The 22,773-nt window shown below is 41.7% G+C and overlaps 1 protein-coding gene across 14 annotated transcripts in view; it reads left to right on the top strand.

The window, feature by feature from the left end:
* Positions 1-22,773, top strand: part of ADGRB3 (adhesion G protein-coupled receptor B3) — a 1,499,072-nt gene that overhangs the window by 1,463,854 nt on the left and 12,445 nt on the right. For all 14 annotated transcript variants that reach the window (XM_069235737.1, XM_069235727.1, XM_069235726.1 and 11 more), the window contains one exon: positions 20,958-21,062. In XM_069235737.1, the coding sequence (XP_069091838.1) occupies positions 20,958-21,062 (105 nt within the window). The remainder of the gene's footprint in view (positions 1-20,957; positions 21,063-22,773) is intronic.

Raw genomic sequence — 22,773 nt, 5'->3', positions numbered from 1 at the left:
AGGCTAATTATAATTGGCTAAGTTAACCTACCTATAAGTCCCTAGTATATGGTAGGGCATGTGGGTTTAGGGACCACAGCATAGGTGGTGCACACCTAGGTGCATTGCTGAGGTGCCCAGTGTCATTTTAAAAGCAAGCCTGCCTTGCTGGCTGCTTTTAAATTAAAGTTATATGCAAATTCGACTTTGGAATTAAAGGTACTTCCAAAGTCTTAAACTACCTTATTTTTACATATAAATCACCCCTAAGGTGTGCCCTATGTGCCCCTAGGGCTGGGTGCCATGTAACTATAAGCAGGGACTTTATAAAAATAGATTTATAAGCCCTGGTGAGGTAAAAACAGCCAAATTCGTTTTTCCCTCGTTGAAGTAAATGGCCTTCATAGGCTAGAATGGGCAGACTTTATTTTAAATTTTAAAGTCTTCTTAAATGTTGCATACCAATAATTTGGTATCAAATTAATTGTTGTAATAAATCCTACAACTTCCAGTTGTTGGATTTAATATAACTAGTTCAGGTAAAAAGTTTAGACTTTACCTAAAAAGTTGCCAATTTCAGCTCTGCATTGTTTTTGCTGCTGTGCTCTGATTGGCCAGCCTGCAGCGCTTCTGCCAGGCTGCCTTGATGAGGTGTGAAGTGGCCAGGCTTCACACAAAGGAATGTGCTTGGGGGAGAGAATCTCCCCTCAGCAGATGGTGAGGCAGGAAGGGGGAGGGCTGCCAAACTGGTCTTCAAAGGCAGAGAAGGACATTTGCAGCACCCAGCAACACCCCCACATCCTGCAACCCCAGACAATTAGGTGCCCCCTTGATTAGATTAGGAGAGGGCAGGAGAGGGGTGTGTTTATGATTTTTAGCCACACCAGTGGGTGGGCTCAGCCATATGTAACCTCCAAAAATCAGATTCATCCATGTTGGATTTTTAGAGACTGTTGCCTTCTGGGATGGATTTTTGCCACACTTCCCAGGAAGTGGTCATCACAGGGGGACGACCCTGTCCCTGATTGGAGAACCAGGGCCCCCCTGCTTTTCACCCAGGAGCAAGGATAAAACTGGCAGACCTGCACCCACACCTCAGATCCCCACCAAATTTCAAGAAGAAAGAACTTAAGGAGAAGAAGGACTGCCCTGCTGGACCCCTGGCCTGCACCTGGAACCTGCACTCAGAAGGACTGCACCAGCTGCACACTTGTGCTTCACCACAAGAAGGACTTTGCCTGGCTTCAACTGGTTCAAGGAGGGACTCCCTGTTTGCTACAGGTGAAAAATTGCTAACCAGAGTCCCCTGCACCAACTCTTGAAGAAAGCGACCAGCTGACCACTGTCCAGTGGCCAAAAAGGAGTTTGCGCCAGGTGCATTCTGGGAGTTGAAGTCCGCACCCCCCAAGGACCATCACAGAACTTCTGGACCCTTGGGGTGAGCTGTGGACCCCAAAAGAACCTTAAAAGAACATCTGGGTGAAGCCCCAGAAGTTTGGAAAAGATTTGAGAATTTTTGGAAAAAAGCTCCAGAGAGGGACCGACCCGCCGCGGAAATTCTAGCCGGCTTGCCTCAACCGCGACCCGGCCTGACTTCGTGGTTCATCCCGGTAAAGAAAAACATCCGAAAAAGAGACTAAGTCCGAACGTAAAAAGTTGACCGGGACCTCCCAGCCATCGTATCCGAGAAGGGCTCCATGGACGTCGGATCAAGATCCAGGTTTACCCCGGTCGAAGGATTTTCATCTCGAAAAAACGACTAAGTCCGAAGGTAAAAGTCTCCACCGAGGAAACCCACATCGCGTATCCGGACAAGGGCTCCAGGAGGTCGGATTCAACTGGCAGGTTCGTCCCGGTGAAGAAAAACTTCAAAATAAAGACTAAGTCAGAAGGTAACTTTTTAACCGAGGCCTCCCGCGACCTGTAGCCGAGCAGGGCTCCATCGCGGTCGGCCTGAAAGTTTGACTTTGCCCCGGTCGAGGTGCAACCAGTTGACCCGATTGGCGCTTTTTGTTTCTAAGCGCTAGAAAAGTAATAATTCTTTAAAAATTCATATCTCCGGTTCCCCTGAACCGATTTTAATCGTTTTTGTGTCATTTTAAAGATAAAAATATAAACTATTTTTATAAATTGGTTTTGGATTTTTAAACTGTTTCCTGTGTTTTATTTAATTACTGTTTTGTGATATTTGAATACTTTACACTTTGTCTCCTAAGTTAAGCCTTGACGCTCGTTGCCAAGCTACCAAGGGTTGAGCTGGGATTAATTTACTGAGACCTAACTGCACCTATGTGGAGGTTAGTGGCTTGTTGCTAGGTGTAGGTACCTACCTGCCCTACCAATAACCCATTTTCCAACAGTCACACTTTCATTCTTTATCATAATCTGAGCGCAAAGTAAGACAGAAATTTTGATAAGCTCCTGAATATTGCTGCTACATCTCAGTAGAGGGTGATAGGCAGAAACATGTTGACCTCCATTTGGTAAGTTAATAAACAGGTTTAGTTAGAACCCGCATCTGTCTTGATTTTAATCATGACCCAGAGATGCATGAATAAAGTTAACTGTGTGCACTGGAGTTAGTTTTAATTCACATTATATCACACTCTGCTTCCTCGCCGCACCTTGCTCATTAGTAAGAGTTGTTTATACCTCTTAAGACATCCATAAGAGCTCCCTCTTCACAAGGGAAGAGGTTGTAGCCTGCACCGTAATTAAATATCACAGTGTGAGGAGGTTCACTATGATGAAGCATGCCACCTAAGGGTGGGGAGGGAGTTCGTCCTATAAAAAGGATGCTTTTTTCACACTGAGTCTACATAAACGACACCTCTCAGATTAGTATGATTAGTTTCTTCTTCTGTTGCGTCTTCTTCTTTCTTTTCTTTAGTTTCTTTTTTTTCTTTGATACTTCTTTAGTCAGAGACGCAGGGTGTTTGCTAGTGAGATATAGTGATACAGATTGGGGATGTAACCCCTGTTGGTCTTAAAAGTCCCCTAGACATATTTTGTGAAAGTAATGCTCTTTCCACTTTCACACGGAGCACCTGGTACTATTGAACATGAGCATATTGTTCACTGTAGCTTGAGAACATCCTCAAAACATATGAATTTCCAGCCTCTGTCCCATACTGGCTCCTTCAAGGCTCAATTAATGCCTCCTTCACTATTAAATGTATATATCTAACAGGTGGGAGTTCTCATGTCTATCACAGCTATAAAGACCTATCAATATGCAGACAAAGCCCATTAATACTGTCATATCTAATATCTGGTGAGAAATACACACTGGAGTGGCTGTTGGAGAGTTACTACTGATTGTATGGCATTGCCCTAAACATAGAACCAAATATCTGATGCTGGAAATGACCATATTTTGCTTGTTATTCCCCCAGAGGTTTGTTGCCTTTAGCTGATCCCATTTATGTTAGGCAACAAATTCTGTACACTTTACTCCTGCTAACCAGTTGTAAAGTGATTGTGCCCTCCCTTTGAACTTGTTAAAATGTAAATTTGGTACAGCCTGGCAACATGTACTTATAACTCTATAGTAAATTGTAATACATATACCTAGGGCCTGTAAATTAAACAGTACAAGTGGGCTGCAGCACTCATTGTGCCACCCAATAAAGTACACCTGTAAAGCATGCCTCCAGGCTTGCCCTTGCAGCCTGCCTGTCAAGTCTTTAACTGCTAGTTCAATCTTGCAAAATTAACATTTTACTAGACCTAAATCATCCTTTTCAGTACACGTAAGTTACCCCTCAGGCAGGCCCTAAATGCCCTAATTCAGGGTGCATTTGCTTTTTTAAAAGTAGGATGTGCACATTTAAAGTTTTCCATGTACTCAATCAATCAATCAATGAATCAGTACATTTGTAGAGCGTGCTACTCACCCGCGAGGGTCTCAAGGCGCTAGAGGGAAGGTGGGGGGAGCTGCTACTGCTTGAACAGCCCGGTCTTGAGGTGTCTCCTGAAGGTCAGCAGGTCCTTGGTCTGCCGTAGGTGGATGGGGAGGGTGTTCCAGGTCTTGACGGCGAGGTAGGAGAATGATCTGCCGCCGGAAGGTGAGACGTTCATTGAGGTATGCTGGTCCGGCGTTGTGGAGTGCTTTGTGGGTGTGGGCGAGGAGCTTGAAGGTAATCCTCTTGTTGATGGGGAGCCAGTGTAGGTCTCTCAGGTGGGTGTGATGTGGCTGCAGCAGGGGATGTCGAGGATGAGGCGTGCGGAGGCGTTCTGTATGCTTTGCAGTCTTTTCTGGAGATTGGCCGTGGTTCTCGCATAGAGATCATTGCCGTAGTCCAGTCTGCTGCTGCAAGGGCCTGGGTGACCGTCCTTCTGGTTTCGGTGGGGATCCACCTGTAGATCTTGTGGAGCATGTGGAGGATGTTGAAGCAGGAGGATGAGACGGCGTTGACTTGTTGGGTCATGGAGAGCGATGAGTCTAGGATGAAACCCAGGTTGTGTGCGTGGTTGGTGGGTGTCGGTGCGGCTCCCAGTGTGGTCGGCACCAGGAGTCGTCCCAGGTGGAAAAGGTGGGGCCTAGGATGAGGACCTCTGTCTTGTTCGAGTTCAGTTTTAGGCGACTCTTCTCCATCCAGTTGGCGACGGCCTTCATTCCTTTGTGGAGGTTGATTTTGGCGGTGACGGGGTCCTTGGTGAGGGAGAGGATCAGCTGGGTGTTGTCGGCATATGAGACGAAGTTGAGGTTGTGAGATCGAACGATGTTGGCGAGCGGTGCCATGTAGATGTTGAAGAGGGTCGGGCGGAGGGAAGATCCTTGGGCAGCAGATGGTCTTGGTGGCTTCGGATCGGAAAGGAGGGAGGCGGACTCTCTGGGTTCTGCCGGTGAGGAAATGAGGTGATCCAGTCCAGGGCTTTGTCGTGGATCCCTACGTCATGGAGGCATGTGCGTAGGGTGTGGTGGCTAAATACTGCAAACATTTGACTCCTCTCTCTTTGAAAAGAAAGTTCATAGACCTGCATTTTAATTGAGTGCCAGTAACCACCATTTAGGGTTGGACTTTCAGGTCCAACGATGACAAGAGGTCAAGGCTTACTATTACAAGGTGGTCTTGCGTAGAACATTGAAGTACACTTAACAAATGAATAGTGAATAACACAATGAGTAAATTGTTTACACTTGGTTTGACTTTATTAAAAAAAAACTGTAGTTACCAGTCAGAGCTGGTATTGGGGCATGGTGGCATGGTGTAGGGGAGGGGACGGGGTGGAGGAGGTGGCACAGGACTCAAAACAAGAAAGGAAGGAAAAAAAACTGTACCTGCTTCATCGCCACTCTTCAGGCTCCACTGGAGACACAGGCTCCCAGCCTTCCCTGCAGCCAATCCTAATGCTGCTCTCATGCTCATGCTGCTGGCAGACACCCCTACCCCATAGCAGGGGAGCCCCCACTGGTAGTCACAATTAAATTTAAATACTGGGGTAACTTACTTGAACTCTGTTATTGGGGATAATCTAAATACAATGGAGCAATATTTTGTTAATTATATTTTGCCATGACATTTTGTCAAAGTATTTTGGGGATCAATATTCTGACATGCAACCACGTAATCAAAATGCAATATTAATAGAACCATTGTAATATTGTTTGTGATACACCCAGTCAGGTTGATAAGTGTCTGTGAGTGCTTTCAAAGCACACATGTAAGCTTCCATAGCAATTGATGCAGGAAATATCCGTATTTACCACAAATAGAATGGTTCTGTATGAGATATATCTCCCAGAAACGTGTGTCCTTCTCTTGGGTAGTACCATTGTGTATTGAAAAGCTCCACAAAAGCTAAATTTGCAAAGAAAAAATATGCATATGTTTATTTATAGTGAAAATAATATTTCAAAGCGTGAAATCTATCCCACAAAGAGCTGAACAACTTTGCATGAGCATAGATGAAAGTAAACCAGGACACTGGAAAATATGCAAATGCCAAAATGTGTGAACATCACTGGAGGAACTTAAGTGTCACATTCTCTGCTGATGAAATACTTAAGTATTGTGCATGTACAGCAGTACCATCAGAAGGTGTCTGCTTGCATACGGACATTGTTTAGACAGAGTGAGTGCGTGAGTGATAATAAATGTACATGGAATTATTGAACACATAAACATATATAAATCTGTGCAACTGTGTTCGTTTAATCCACCAATAGGAGAAAGAATAGAGTAGTCAGTTACATTGGATATGTACCGACATTAACATGGATTCATCATCAGTCCAACACCACCACTTGTTTACAGACTGGCATTCAAATAAGATACAAATATGCCTTAATGAAGTACATGCAGTTTGAAGCATGCTTCTATAGTGAATCTTTCTGACGTTCTATTAGTGAGCGAAGCAATATGTATTTTCTGTTGTGACTGATCTTCCAAAATACCTAAACAGAAACATTCAAGTGGATAATTAAGTTGTTGAAGGGGTGAATTTATTTGTTTATCTATGTATTTATTTCTTCAGCAGCAATAACATTTTGATAGAAACATTTTGCAGTAGCAGCAGTGATTGTACACGGAGCAGGGAAAGTGAGGTGGTTAACAACACATTTGTTGAGAAAGGTATTAATTGACTTGTGATGTGGCTAGCCCCATCAAAGACATATACATCTATCACACTACTGCTTCTGTTGTGCTTAAGCACACAGGTTTAAAATGTCCTAATGTATATCACTTTAATCAGAAACAATTTCCCAGGTATGCCCTTCGAGTAGCAGTAGGCAAATGTTCTGTGTTGCTTTGAACTCAAGAGAGTGAGTGTCCGAATACCTGGTGGTGAGGAGTTCAAGTAGTAACAGACTTGTAGGTAGAAGGACTAAATTCTAGAGCAACAGAGGGTAGTTTGGGTGTGACATAACGTTTTTGATTAGAAGACCGGAGAGCCCAGGTAGATGTCCAGACTAGATAATATGCCTACAACATAGTAGGGAGCAAATGTCATTTAACACCTTGAATATAAGTGTTAGTAGATTATAAATGGCCCCGTTTTTGCCAGAAATCCAGCTTACCTTGTGACAGAATGATGAGTTGGGAGTACAACTAGGTTGCTTGTACACTGTTGTGGTTGTGATGTTTGGGACGTTTTAAGTTATGTTGAGTTTTGGGGCAGGCCCACAAAAGTTCCAATAATGAAGCCTGCTGAATACAAGTGAGATAACTAGTGTTTTCACTATGTTTAAAGTAATGAGAGACCACAAGCTTCATATTTTTAACATGTGGTATTGGGTAGTAGATTCAGTGGTTGTGTGGGTTTCGATTTTACTGAGGTGTTGAAAAGAACCCTAGGTTTCTGGTGCTGGAAGCAATTTTCAGGGTCAGTAAAAAGATGGGTGTTGTAGAGACAGGAACATACAGGACCTCAGTTTAGAGGAGCTTAACATAGATAATAGAAGAGCATTAAAGTTTTGCATTGTTGTGACAGTCTGGAACTCTTGACTGAACGTAGAAATTAATGTTTAAAACAGAAACCGTTATAAAGCTGATTCAAGAACCCAAATGAGGAGATGATATCCCTGAGGGAGGAGTTAAATATAGTGAGAAAAACGGAGGCACTAGAGCAGAGCCTTGTGGTACATCCTCTGGAAGTGCCATGGTTATTGACGGCCTGACTGCCAAGTGGCTAAGAAGTAGTTTTTGAAATACATGAGCTTAACCTTTTGAACTAAGCCTTTGAAACTAGTGAGCTGAGGGAATACTGTAATGGGTGATGGCTTACTCTGTGAAAGGTGGCAGGTAAATCATGATCAAGAAGAATAGGTCTGGGAGAGACATGATTGTGATGGATAGAGGTCATGAAGATGAATAGGTGTGCACACATTGTTTGCATTGAGTGGAGGACGCGTAAACCTGATTGAAGTGGGTTATGTTGTTGTAGGCTAGAGTGTGAAGTGATTGAAGACCAATCGTTCTAGAACCTTAAAGAAAAGATGAGTAGAGATAATAGGCAATAGGTAGAAAGAGCAAATGGGTTGGTAGTACTTTAATAAGTTATATAATAACTCCAGATTTTAAACAGGTATGGCAGATGCCAAATATAAAGGAATAGTTGACAATGAAGACCCTGGAAAGTAAGAGTAAGATGTTTAATGGTTTGAGGGCTGGATTATATGAATGGTGGGCGTAGGAAATTGGTTTACTGGTGGAGAGGAGTAAAACGCTTCTCAAGCAGCAACCACAATTCTTGTCAGGGTGAAACACAAGCAAACCCCAAATTAACTATAGATCAAACCTTTGGTAGCTTCACACAAAGCAGTCTGGCATAATGTAGAGGCAATGTGTAAGGTATTTATGCAGCACACAAACAGTAATAAAGTGAAAACACAACACAAGCAAGGTCCCACACCAATTTACCAATTTTCAAAAATAGAGCAACATGTTATAAAATATTTGAGACCAAAATGACAAGAATCTAATCAGTAGAACTGGAGATATGCAGTTTAAAAAATTTAAGGCACGTATAGCAACTATGAACAAACCGCCTCTTGCAATTATCTGGTTGTGCAAGACTGTATGAAAGTCACAAGTTCAGGCTCACCCTGATGGAGCATAGGGCAGATACAGGAGCCAGCTTAGTCCAGGTGAAACAGCTAAATTCTAAAGTCAAGTGCGATGAGTTTTGTTCACAGTGGAGGGGGCTGTGAGGTGCAGGGAGAGTACCATGGACGGTCGTCACTGTGGCATGAAGAGCAGGCCATGTGTTGCGGTTGTTGGTCATTGTATTGAGAAGATCCTGTTGGGTATCATGGACTGTTGTGCTACAGATTCCAATTGGGGGCCACCAAGGACTGTTGATGCTTTAACATGAGATGCAGATCTCGGGTTGCTGGTCATCGCTGGTGGTTTCTGTTGTCTGAAGAGTCATGTTCACTGGAGCTTCACATTGGTGGATGAAGCTGAAGGCAAGATCGTGACACAAACAGGCCTATCCTTAATCGTGAAGAGTCCTAAACTTCAGCAATTCTCCTTTTCTTGGAGAGAGAGAGAGCTCAATTGATGCCACACCAAGGGTCCAGGACCTGAAAGGCACCTTTTAGAGTGCAGGAACTCACTCCAGCAGAGTTCAGCAGGGCTTAGGTAAGTCTGGCTGCAGGTCCAAGCAACTGGTCAGCTAGGCAGATGCAGGGAGGCCTCTGGAGCTTGTTATGTCCCTGTAGCTCAGAACAGGAGGTCAGTCAGCTGAAGCTTGGGATGAAGGGTGCAGGTCCAATGTTCCTTCTCAGCAAGCAGGGCAAAAGAGTAGTGAGGCTGCAGAGTGTTAGTCCTTCTTGCTGCAGAGAAGCACAGCAGTCCTTCTTCTGTGTTTTCCCCAAGTCCAGGCATGTACTAAACAGTTGTGTCTGGGGGGCCAATATTTAATAACTGGTGCCAGCTTTTAAGTAGATATAGGTTCTGAAGGTTTCCAACCCCAGAGGTGTTTGGAACTTCCTGCCTCCCTGCCCTGTCCCCAGCTTGTCTGGGGGCAGAAAGATTAGTGTCAAATCCATTGTGAGTGAACTAAGGCAGAGCCTTTGTGGTGTGCAAGTGTAATTGATGACAGCTTCGCCCCTCTCAAGTCAGGGATGACCCATCCTGCCAACACCCATGCCTTCTTTGTCTCACTGTCTAGCAGCAATATACAAAGACCAACTGTCAGCTATACCTAGTCGTGTGACCCAGGTTGCAGGCACCAAATGATTGGGAGAAGAAAATGCCAACTTTCTAAAAGGGGTGTTTTCAGAATTATGCTTTAAAATTCAACTTTACCAGTAAAGAGTACTTTAAATTCCATGTCTTTAGACACAAAACACAACATTCCTACTTACTCCCAATGTAAGGTTATCACTTATTAAATGTCATAAAATAACCTATGGACGAGGTAGGCTTGCATTAGTGAAAAACAAATGTGGGACTTTTTTACTAGCAGGATTTTTAAAACTTAAAAGTCCATGTCCAACTCTTCAAATACACTGCAACCTGCTCTATGGGCTGTATATATATATATATATATATATATTTTAGGCCTGGCAAAAACGTTTATAAAGGCTACTTAAGTGGGTGTCACAATGGGTGTTGCAATGAGTGGAGTTCTAGCTAGGAGAAGGAGACAGACGGGTTGAGTTATTTGGTATGCTCTTTGAAATGCATGCATTTAGGGGATGGAAGGACTTGTGAATTATCTTGCCTTTTTTCTGAATTAGTTTGATGGGAGTTTTCATCCATTGATTTCTTGGGGGTTAGTGCAGTTGGGCTTTGTGTCCTGCTGATGGTTTTGTTAACTCATTTGCCTTTGGAGACCAAAACACCAACAGAGCATCCTCACTAACTTTAACATGTCTACTACATCTGCATTTGCATCCTACAGTATTGGAGAATAAACTTCTTGAAATAAATGGAAATTGTGTTAGGTGGATATACTGATCCATATACTTTTGTACACTGAAAATATCCCTGCATGATCAGTGTTTCCGGTGATTGTTATTATATACATTCAAAAGCCAGACTGAATTTATATGATATTATTCATATGATATGTGTTCATCTAATGGATCAAGTAAAAAAAATCAATTATAGGAATTCATCTTTGCTGGTACGTCTGATTACTATTTGTGTATTAGGAACGATTTAATTATTGTACTAACCTGACAAACAACAACATAATACAATAAGTAACTCCTTCAGGAACAATTTGTTATATCTGCAAGTTTACACTCAGCTTCCTGGCAGCATACTGGGGTGTCCTATTTCTTTGAATGCAGGCACACTAGTACATTTTAGTTTACAGGCCCTGTAAAAGCATGGTACCACTTCACTTGGGACTTGCAAGTAAATTAAATGTGTCAATTAGGTGTAAATCAATGCTACCATGTGTTATGGCAAGACCACAAGCAAGTTAGTACTGGTTAGCAGTGTTAAAGACCACAGAGTCTTAAAGTCCACCAAAAACAGGTAAACAAAATATGTAGGGTGAAGGCAAAAAGTTTGGGGATGACCCTGCAGAAAGGGATAAGTCCCAAAATGCGGAAGATGGATTGGCAGCATGTGTTTTTGGAATGAGTTCATTGGGAGATGACGAGCTGTGAGAGTATAGTTGATCAGGGTTAAGGTGTGCAGAGTGTGGAGTTGGAGGTCGGTGCACCAGAGAGTAAAATTGTCATGCTGTCTCTTACAGTGGAAGATTTTGAGAAAGAGTTTGTAGCAAGTCACCAGACTTGGTCAGTCATATTCAAACATGGTCGGGAGAGATTACTCAGGGTGAATGTAAGTCAATGTTGGGTGAGGCTGAATAGAGTGAATGTTTTGAATGTAAGACAATTTTTCATTGTCAGTGGTGTCAGTTAGTGTTCTCATGACATTTTTGCAATGCTACAGATATGTGGTGGTCTTTTCCTTTCACTACTTGTGTAGAAATTTTCGCTTTTGTTTTTTAACCATCTGAATGTTTGATGGCTTCGGAGTTATGTTTGTGGAGTAGATGGATAAAAGCTGCATAGTGAATAGTGAGTACTAAAAGCTTGATTCATGGAATTACTTAATAGGTCCAGTATATGTATTTGGTTTCAGGAACTCCAGTAGTCATTTTATGGAGTACTTCCACATAAAGATAGGGGTACTAATTGTGGGATGGGGGACTGGGGTATGTTACCAACCAATTATAATGTCAAAGTCAGATTGGTAAGTGTTGAGATGTGCTTTTAGTGGGATAGTGTGCTCATTACAAGCTGTAATGGTTTTCATAGGTGAGGGTTCAGTGTGGTATTTATTAGAAAGAGGTTGTGAAAGGAATATATGTTGCAGTTGATTATTAAGTACGAAGTTAAAGTTACCAAGAAAGAAGAAAAGAGTAGTGGGTGAAAGTATGTAGATCACAGTTTGTTGAAGACAGATCCAAGATCACCAAAGAAATAGTTAAATGTACCATGGGGCTGCAGATTGGATTATAGTTATGTTTTCTGTGAATAGTGCAACGATTTCTGTGCTGTGATATTACAAAAAAGTGGCTGGTTCGATGGTGTGCGAGAGGGGGAGGTGTGAGTGATTGCTTGATACCTAAAACATCTCCTTTGCAGTTGTCAAAAGATGATTGAAAATTGAGAAAAGATTGCCTACTTAGTGTTTAGTATTCCTGTTGAGGCCGAGTATTTGGGGTCAATCCATATCCAGTTCTGTGTAATGGCAGAGAAGAGCCATGGCGGGTTGTAGTAGGGCAAAATGATCAGGGAGATGTGGAGATTGTTGGGGATAGACTATGAGAACTCTGGTGTTGAGGCTCTGGAGGTAAATGATGAGGTTTGCATTTGATGTGAGGAGAAGACATTGTGTATGTAAAAGGTAATGGGACGGCACCAGTGAGGTGGGATGATAATACCTTGTAGCAGACAGGGAGGTTGGCTTCATGGAGGAGGAAGAGCAGTGTGAGTAACAACATGATGACGGGTGTTGAACTGCAGTACGGCTATGGCTTTTGCATATTCAGCATTCAAAACAGAACAACAAGAAGCTAACCTGCTTGGCGATGCTGACAGGCAAAAACAATATATAGTTTTTTATCAGTAATGTATTGTAATAAATAGATAAGAAATGTAGGTTGTTAAGTGGATGAATTAGTATGTATGTCAGTCGGTTACAATAGCATGAAATTAATGACATAGCTGGTCACCAGTGCAGGGTTTGTGTCTTGGATTTGGCCAGGAGTTCATTCAGACTGACTGGACCATTGTACTTTAACCAACCCTTACCAGGCCAGTCAGGATAGACCAAAGATGCCCTTCGGTGAGACATTCAAGGAGAGAGTGTTCTGATCGTGGATTCCATGACCTTATGAACGACTCATCCTTCAGGTTCGTTCTTCTATATGGTCACAAAGCTACTCAGTGACTCGCAATGTCCTTATAACGTATGACAGGCTGCTTCATCCCATATATAATGAGCATTTTGCTTCACTTTCCTGTTCAGTGCCGTGCTAAACAGGTGCGTAATGGCATTAATTAAGCAATCCATTGGGTCACCTTCGGGGGTTGTATTGCATTCCCAGTCATCCGCGACAGCAATATGTAAACACAGCTGACTGTTAAATTGTCCTTAATTGGGAACGTATTTGAGACTTCATAACAGCTTAAGTCCTACAGAAAATGTGAAGTATAACAAGTAACATATCCATGCTTGGTATCTGGGAAATATTTTTATGTTCAGCTATGAGCGACTTCTGTTCCTCCGTGCTGGTATCAAAATATCTGGAAAGTAACATTCTTACAAAGAAATGCACATATTTTAGAGCCAAATATACCTTCACAGTCCAATTTTCTGCAGTAGGATTCAAAAAAATAATGATGCTCATGATACCAGGCGTCACGATGCCCAATGCTTATATTATATGCCAAGGAAAATGAAACTTTATTTAGTAACCACTTGTAATCAATCAGGCCACATTGCAGTTTATCGTTATTTTGCACATCATGCCAACTCAGTTTGGACCCAGGCATGTGCTAATCAGTGTTCATCCTGCTCAAACGGGAACAGTGCAGCCTGAACTGTCATGCCAGGTCCTCCCTGAACTAGTCAAGGAACTCAGGGCCGGGTTTGCCCTAGCTGGGGCTCCAGCAGCCAGATATTCACGTGGAATATGTCCATCTGCTTGCATTATGACGTGTTCCAGGAGCACATAAGAGTCATGCTTGGCAAAAGGTTTGTAGATTGACCCAATATTTTTTTTTGTTTTAAAGAAGTGGTGTGAGAATAATCACAATAAGATTTTTCTTCACTTGGGGTTCAGAAAGTTAATTGTGAAATTATTAACCGTTTTGTCGTTTTTCATCAAATATTCTGTGAATAAAACACAAGTTGTCTTTTACATCTATTTTAAATAGAATAAATGTACGCTAAACCGAGATAATTATCTTGGCCTAAATCTTTTTCCATTTGTGCACAACGCAGAGAGATATAAAGCTGCCTTGATTATCATTTGAATGTAACAATATAAATAAAAAATAGGGAACCAGTTTGAAAAAGAACCTATTTTAGGAGTATCAGCTTATAATAGACTTATGACAGGGTGCATAATTAAGAGAATCAAATGGATTTATAAAATTAGTTTCCAATTTCTTGTTGTGAATTACTGGAAGAAATACAGGCTAGTTGCAGGGACCAAGCAAATGCCAACCTTCTGGCTACCTGAGAGCCATAGGCAGTCTGAATAGAGGATGAATACTGGATGTCAGATCTTTAACAGATATACTTGGTAAAATATAGCCCCCTTTTTGTTTTTAACAAATATTTTTAATTAGGGGCCTGATTTAGGTCCTGCCGGAGGGGAATACTCCATAGCAAATGTGATGGATATTCCATTCACCATTACGATTCCATGATGTCCTCTGGAGATCGTAATAGGCAGAGAGGAAGACAGGCCTTTACTCGTTTTGACAACTACACTTTGCATACTTATTTCTGGTTGCTGGGCTGGTAGCAGAAAGATACATAGCAACTTAGCAAACAGAAATGTACTGTATTGTATTCCCTGCCACTAGGATATATCATATTACACTATTACCCTGACTACAAGTAGCTGCAAAGCTGTAGCTCACCAAGGATGGGATACTGCTCCTACCAATTACAAATGGGCTATTGCTCCTGCCCTTGGATGTTCTGGTTGGTGGAATGCCAGGCCCAATTGTACTATCTAGAAACTCCAGCTGATAAAATCGCTTGAGAATCAGACTGCAAGATCAGCCCAGCTCTGCCTTGGGCCCCTTCCCAACCCCAACTCCATGCCCTATCCCCTCACACCGTCACACTTCCTCCACTTTGCCTTGATCTGCACCGGCTCCATTCTCCATTTACCACGTGTTTTTAGCAGGTGGTAAATTGCAGCAGCGGCTCCTCTGTTATGGCAGAGGAGTGTCGTCCACCCTGCTGTGAGCCAGCAGAGGGAAAAGTGATAATAAAACATTTTAATATCATTTTACTTTTCGTAGGGCGCTGGAGCCCACTCACACTAGGGTGAGGCCATAATAGCAGCAGGGGGGAGGCGGAGTTGTGCGCACAGTAAATGCGCATGTCTCTTTGGCTGGGTGGCCAAGCCCGGCCAAACCAATATAAGCATTTAGATCTCTCCACCCAGCTGTGCTGCAACAGCCGGGTGGAGAAGAGGCTCAGGATCCCAGGCCCTGAGCGTCAACTAAACCATCCCACTCAGACCAATCACAGCACTGCTTTCATGCTGGTAAACAGTTTTGCCAGCATGACAGCAGAGTCTGATTGGCGGCTGGATGCCGGTGCAGTGTGCCCTGCGGAATCGGGACTGGAGACAAACGGTGGCTGGCAAGAAAGAAACATTTTATTTTATTTACCTTCCCCCATCCCCTCATCTCCCCACCATCTGCCCCCCCTCACCCCCCCGCCCTCTACTCCCACACCATACTATACTCATAATCACTAGCACCTGCCGCTGGTAAATTGTAGTATTATTCAGCATGGGATAGGGAATTTATTTTGCATAATTTGACCAAGAAAAAAATAATTCATATTGTTTTGTTCCGATTCCTTGAAGATTAACTGGGAATAGCCAGGTTCTGCAGACAGACTTGAAAATATAGATAGTAGAATGAAGTCATTTTAGAGGCTGAATGACTTCTAATTTCTTCTAAAAGGATTTACAATTTAAAAGATTACTAGTTTAAATGAGGTTTCATTTGAGAAATCAACGTGCGCAGGAAATGACTTCCTTGAAGCAGCTCGGTATTGATAGGCAGAAGAGTAGACAGTGTATTCGAAGATTGCTTTGCCAGCTCCATGAATAATGTCCTCAGTTACATTAAATGAACAAACACATCCAAATAATTCTGTATTTAAAATATTCTTCTTGGTATTACTGAAAGATGCGCCTTACGTGTTCTTGGAAGTTGCACTTAAGAAGGCAACAGTAATCAAGAGCCAGATCCTAGTGGCCTTTGTCACTGAAAGTGCTGCCTGTGCATTTTTGCAGCATGTGTCATCTGTCTTGTCACCTTTGTCTGAGAACTCATCTGTCACTTTATCAGTCAAGTGATGCAGGACACATGTCCATAATACATAAATGAGAGGGATGCTCAGTTGGCATACTTTCAATCAGTATTTTTGAGACATGTCAATCTCAAAACGCATTTTAGATGATTTGCGTTTTAATATTTATCGCAAATCGAGTGGGCGCTGCTGAGTACTATTTTAAATACTAAAGCGAGTAGGCGCTGATAGGTGTATTCAGAGAGAGAGCTTTGGGACGTTAAGTGTTAAGACCTAATGCATCGGAAGTAGGTTAGAAAAGAAGTAGTCTGTACCAAATTCATTGAAGATATATGAGTTTAACTAGGTCAGAAAAGCAAAACTAATGCTACAGTCAGTGGAGTAAGTTAGTAGTGTTCAAGTAAAGTATTCACAGAAGCAACAGTTGCTAAAATTTGATTTTGGACCTAATTTCCTTTAGCGGGAGGCAAAAAAATTATTTTGGCCCAAAAATGTCTTGGTTTTTTATCGGCAATAATGTTAATACTTTCTTAAATAAAGGTAAAATAAGCAGAACAATGTGGGTGTAAGGGCAAAGACCAGTAACAAACAGGGCAGCTTCTCCATAAGGGTGGAGGAGCAAACCCCCCCCCGCCAGCAGCAGAAAAAGTATAATAAACTAGGGCCCATATTTATACTTTTTTTGCACCACATTTGTGTAACTTTTTGATGCAAAAACGGCGCAAACTTACAAAATACAATTATATTTATACTTAGCTGGGAGTTCTCGGAGTCTTTTACTAAAGATATTTATGAATTAAAGTAAAGTCAAATATTTGAAATACTAATACATCAGATGAGATGAAAAACATTTGTAAGAAACATCATGACAAACATGAAAGGGAGGCGAATTCCCCAAATTTCGATTTGAGCACGTCATAAAAGAATTAAGCCTTGCCAGTGAGTGAGGTTTCGACACAAACATACCATTCAACAAACATCAATAGAATATATTATCCAAGAGTCTGACAGTGGTTGAGGAAAAGGTGATTTTTGCTGGTTGGTGTTAGAGTGCACGTGGAATATAGCTGCATGCCAGCTGTGCCTAGAGGATGGCTTATGTGGGTCTACTAAGATAGGATTGAGGAGGTGAGACAGTCCACACATATTTACCCTTTTAAATAGTTTCAAAGGCTAGATTTTAAATTGCATTTCAAGGTGCACTGTTTTAACGGCCAAAATATAGGCAAATTGTACCTTTTTTAAGCCCTTTAGAACAAGTTTATAATTCAAAGCTAGATGCATTAAAGAGCCAATTAGGATATTATTTCCAATGCATTAACTGGAACACAATGGTCATAGGTCGATGGCCAGCATGTTGCACTAACAGTAGTCTTTTTCATTACGGAAATATTTGTTGCAATTTAGAGTTTGCTTAATTTATTTCAACAAAGTTTTTATTAATTTTTTTTAAAGAACAAAATAAAAACGAAAACAAGAAGCATGGTACATCATCGGCTATATATGTGCTACATGTATTTTACTGATGACAATAAACCGGCCAACAATTAAATCGCAAGGAAGAGCAGTTTGCTTTTAGAGTTTAAGGTTAGCAGTTACCTTATAAATCCTTTCAGCCTTCCTGCGTTATGATAGAACTCCAAACACTGAGATTTTCCATTGGGAGGATGAAGTGTTCATATATGATAAGCTAGAGCTGTATATTGCACACAGACCAGAGTCAATACTAAAATTCACCGGATTATCTTTCCGTCTAGCGGTTTCTCTCAAACACATTTGTGGTCTTGACCACTAGCGTTAGGTAATTTTGGCATGTGTATTAGACAAACGTTTTATAGCTCTGTTTTAAGTAACTAAGTTATCATTAGCATCTGTGTAATATGAGTATTCACAAACATAACTGCAAACACCAATAATTCATACATTTATAAACATGATTATTGAGATGTTTCTTTGTAAAGGGAGAATGATACACTAGAAGGTTAGCGGCTTTTCCACAGGTGTTTCATCTTCTTGTATTTTCGAAATAATTCAGTGTTACCAATTACTAATAATTACTTAGGGACTGAAATAAAGAAGTTGACCTCAGGCCATTTTCTCAACTCCTTTACATGCATCCAATAACATAATAGCACATTTCCACACACAAGACATGTCTTTAGTGTGGCCAACCAATATTAAAATTAGCATGCATTAACATATACTTGATATAAAAGTATCCTAGGAATAGTAATGATTGAAATATTAAATACCTAACTCACTCAAAAAAACATCTATCAGTATCCATTTTGTTAGTGAATTACATGTATCAATTTATTGCTGGTTTTACAGAGCTACACACTGTTTTTAAATTATCTCATTATGCTTAGTTGATTGGAGGTGCAAGGGGTGTGATAGGCATGAAAGTGATAATGGTCTGCATTGGATCAGATAGATTCATGCCAACATTTAATAAGCACGCAGTACTCCTTGCCATAAGTAAGCCCACATATGTTGAGACTATGGTGAAGCTTTTGACATCCTGTGGACAGCAGATGCCCGGACTGGATTTAGGCATTTTACCAACAGAAGAGGGAGTATAATGGTAAGATAGTTCTCGGGTAATACGAGTGTTATACATACAGTGGTGTGAGGTAAATTGTCAGGTCCCTTTTCCAGACATATGCAAAGTCGAGAAATCTTAACTCATCTGTGCAAAATTTGAGTGGAACTACCTCACTTGTGAGGTGTATGTTGGAAGGCTATTTCAGTGTAGAACCTTGGATTGGTGGAGATCTCCAGCAGAATCTTGAGAATCTGTCTTGGTGGATGCCATTTTAGATTAGGAAGGTAAAACTCTTGGGCCTGGACAGATATTAAGGCTAGAGAACCCTTGCAATGGAATACAGGAGTGTTGCTTCAGGTCTTGATTCAGAAGGCTATTTGCATAAACCTTTGCTTAACGTAGCCCATCTCTACACCCTCCACAAAAGAGACTAGGCACTTGGCCAAAAGTTAAAAATAAAAGGGCAGACTGACCACATTCCCATTTGTATAACCCAAGCACATAATCAATCAATCAATGATTTTTAGAGTGTGACTAATCTCCCGTAGGGTCTCAAGGCACTGTTTGTGGGTGTACTTCTCAATCGATGAGCCAGGTCTTGCGGTCCTTCCTGAACTGCTACTCAGCTTCTCAACCTCTACTTCCTTTCCCATACACGTAGAACCCACAGCCAAAATATCTGAGACTGTCATTCACTGCCCTCTCAATACAAGAACAACATGTCCTTGTCAAATCAACAAACATCTGTATATCTTTGGCCTTCTTAGGTCTCTCGCAAGACCTTTGCTACCCTACAGTGGGCTGACAGGCCACCAATAGCTGACTATTGTTTGTCTACATTGTCACCCTTATTTGTTTACTTCTTATTCATCAGTTTCAGTAGGCTTACCTTCATTTTCTTGTGTTTGCCCCTCCCCTGGGCACACTACTGCATCCTTACACTGCTCACTTTTTCAAATGCTGCTTTTTCATTTTGTTTAAGCACTCCATACATGTGTGTGTGTTTTCCAGCTGTCAACCTTGTGGTCTTCTCCCCTCTGTGTACCCATTTCTTTCCGGCCCACCCCCTGTTGGCCCTCTGCTTGCCCAAGCCCCTCAGGTCCACTCAGGCAAACTCCCTAGTAGGTTAAGGGATGAGGCCACATAAATGGCGAATGACGACGGTGTGGATAGGACAGGAGAGAGAAATGGGAAGCACACTGGTAAAATAATTTGAAAGCACTATGATACAACCCTTGCTAATGTGCTTTTGCATTAGTACTGGCCACATCACGGCATTTTAAAAAAAACTTATCTTTAGCTATGCTACACAGTAGCCAGGATGCTGTATAGCATTGCTACAAATCATTGCTAAAGCCAATAGTGCTCATAGACGCGACCTATTGGATTTGTTAATGCTTGTTTGTAGGCATTGCAGTTAAAATACCGGTTGTTGTATGTACACGACTTATCATCATTTTTCTCTGTCGGGTGTGTTAGTATTTGAAAAATCTTTCATCTTTTACTTCAGAGACATCTAAATATGATTGTCTCATTGGCTTTTGCATGTACTGCATTACCATGTTAAGTGTATGATACTCTCTATTTTTCTAAAATTATCCCCTCAATCTCTTTAACTTCCAACTCCCTTCACCCAAATTGCCGTTATGCCTCTGGGAATCTGGTTCATGCTACATAAATGTGCAAACATTGTCTATGCTAAGTAGTCCTGGTTCTCAAAACTCAGGCACACACGAATTGGAAAACTATTTGGGACAAGACATCTGAGATTTAATGAAGATTCTCAAATACTTCAGAAAAACATTGTCTATTATCCTTTTCCTGGTGCATGATGGTCAGTCTTAACCCTAAGACTAAAGAAAGTCTACCACACAGAAATTCTAGAACCTTAGGACTGGGGTAAACATGCACATACATGTGCAGTACTTTTTCCCTCTTTCGAGGTATTCGTGTGAAAGTCATGTTTCTACATGCCAACATCAGCCCCCCTTCCTCCACATTTTAACCTATTTCTTGTCTGTAAACACCAGTTGTTGTCAAGTAGATATCAAATCGTGTGCGAAAATAATTTGACTCAACGCCAACGTCCTCTATCAGTTCAGGCTACTTCACATTCACTTGTTGCTTCCAATGAAGTATGTTTCTGTAACATATAAGCTAATGAGAACTTGGTAGTTGCATTGCAAGTGAGTTAATCATATCTTCTTTTTGTGTGCAAAAGATGGACACTTTCAGAAGCAAGTGTGATGAATGAATGAAAGAACATCACCCACACCTTTACAAGATGCACTTTGACACTGAAATTGAATACAATCAATTTAATTTTACACTGCCTGAGAGATAAGGGGAAATGAAATATGCTGTCGCATGGGAGGGAGGGAGAGTTTTCAACGATATTCACCATATTTGTCTCTAAAATTGAGCAATTATGCTTCATTTCACAGAAGGTCATGCATACAAGGAAGAGGCATATGGAGCTGTTCCAAGAATTAAATCAGAAATTTCAGACTTTGGACAGATTTCGGGATATACCAAATACAGGAAGTATGGTATGTATATGGCAACTGAATTGTGGTGTTTGTTCAACACCTTCAGGATCTTTTGTGCAAATTAAACACGTTAATCTTTAGGAAATCGATAACAGACTTCAGTCGAGCGAAAAACATTTTAAAGAAAAGCTCCTCTGCGAATTATGCAGTCAGAGATGGGCACCACAAAACAGGACTAACCGTACAATTTTGATTGATAATCTTTATTATTGAAACTACAAGGGTGGCTTGCTCCAATATGTAAAATCCAACACCCAGTGTTACCTCCCACTGGTTATGTGATAGCTGTAGCAACACTGCATATTTTACAAGACCCCTTCAAAATTCATGCATCTGGAATTTCGTATTATCCATGGCACCTTTGCAGGCTTACTTAGAAAGGAACAGATGCCTAAATGTGTGCCTTTATGTTACAGATGTTACGGAAAACCACTGACACCTTGATAGACCCTGGTGGAGAGAGACAGTACCTTCCTCATACATTCCTGCCATCTGACTCTTAGCCACCAATTACAAAATGGAGAATAGATGACACTGTTATCAATCTTATCTCAGAATTCTCATCTCCAACAGCAGCCACTCAGCTCCACTGTGGACCGTCAGAGAAGGATGCTGGGGTGAGGGCCTACTGAACCTCTTTAATAAGATTGTTGACACGTTTCCCCCAAACATTTGCAGGGGTCCAGCTTAGATACTCAAGAACAAGGCCGAATCATTCTTCCACCATGGCCTAGTTGTCCTCGTAATTGAAAGCTGAGCTTGCTGATAGCTGTGATGGAACAGTGGAAGAGTGGTGGTAGAGCTTAGTCTGGACAGAGGTACTGCTTCCACCCAGGCCTGAAAGGCGACGTTTTGGCCTCATACAGAGTATGATGGATGGTTTATTAGGCCAGCAGAGGGATGCATCTTTGCTGACATGGCTGAAATAATCTGCTAAATCAATCTCCACCAGTCAGGTGGGGATCTTTCTGCCTCCAGCTGAACCTCTGCCAACAGATTTGCAGCCTAAGGCACTGAAGCTTTGATGAGAGGGTCGCATCTGAATAGGCCCACCAATTAAAACATATTCTTTCAGAAAACCAAAAACAATATCCTTGGCAACCTGGGAGTTGTCTCAGTGTGTGTGGGGGAGGGAGGGCGATGTTTCTCTTTTTACTCTTCAAGACCATTAAGCTTTCCCTAGTGATACTGAAAAGGAAAAATGTATGACAGAGTGACCACCGTAAACAGGGTGGTTACTCTGTCGCACAGTGACTGATGATCCAGTTGGTGATGGGCTGTTTTTCAAAAGTTTCTGCCTGCAGAGACAGTAAAGGTTTCCACTGGCGGAGCCATTAACTGCTCCACCATGGGAAATAGGGTATTTTTCCTGACTCTTAATAAAGAAATAGAGAAGAAGTGTTAGAAAAAAATGCCAACTTCTAAAGAGATGGTGATTATCCTATGATTATCCATCGATCCAAATTCTTCAGAAACGACTCTAGGATTATTATATGATTTGGAGTATTTAACAGTGGAGGAACTGCTCTGTTTCTGGTGGCAGAGCCTCATCTGGTGCCGCTGTTCTTGATTCAACTGATCATCTGCCACTGGACCCTGAGGTCACAATGGTGGATGACCTATCTATTGAGGGCAAGGCATTCATTATTGTTTCTTCCTTCCCAAGACCACCAGGCAGGCATGAAAGACGTTGGCAGAAAAAGCAAGAAAT

This window comes from Pleurodeles waltl, chromosome 5 (assembly GCF_031143425.1).
Source record: "Pleurodeles waltl isolate 20211129_DDA chromosome 5, aPleWal1.hap1.20221129, whole genome shotgun sequence".
NCBI lineage: Eukaryota > Metazoa > Chordata > Amphibia > Caudata > Salamandridae > Pleurodeles > Pleurodeles waltl.
The sequence above is the reverse complement of the archived record's forward strand: the minus strand, read 5'-3'. Positions and strand labels throughout refer to the sequence as shown.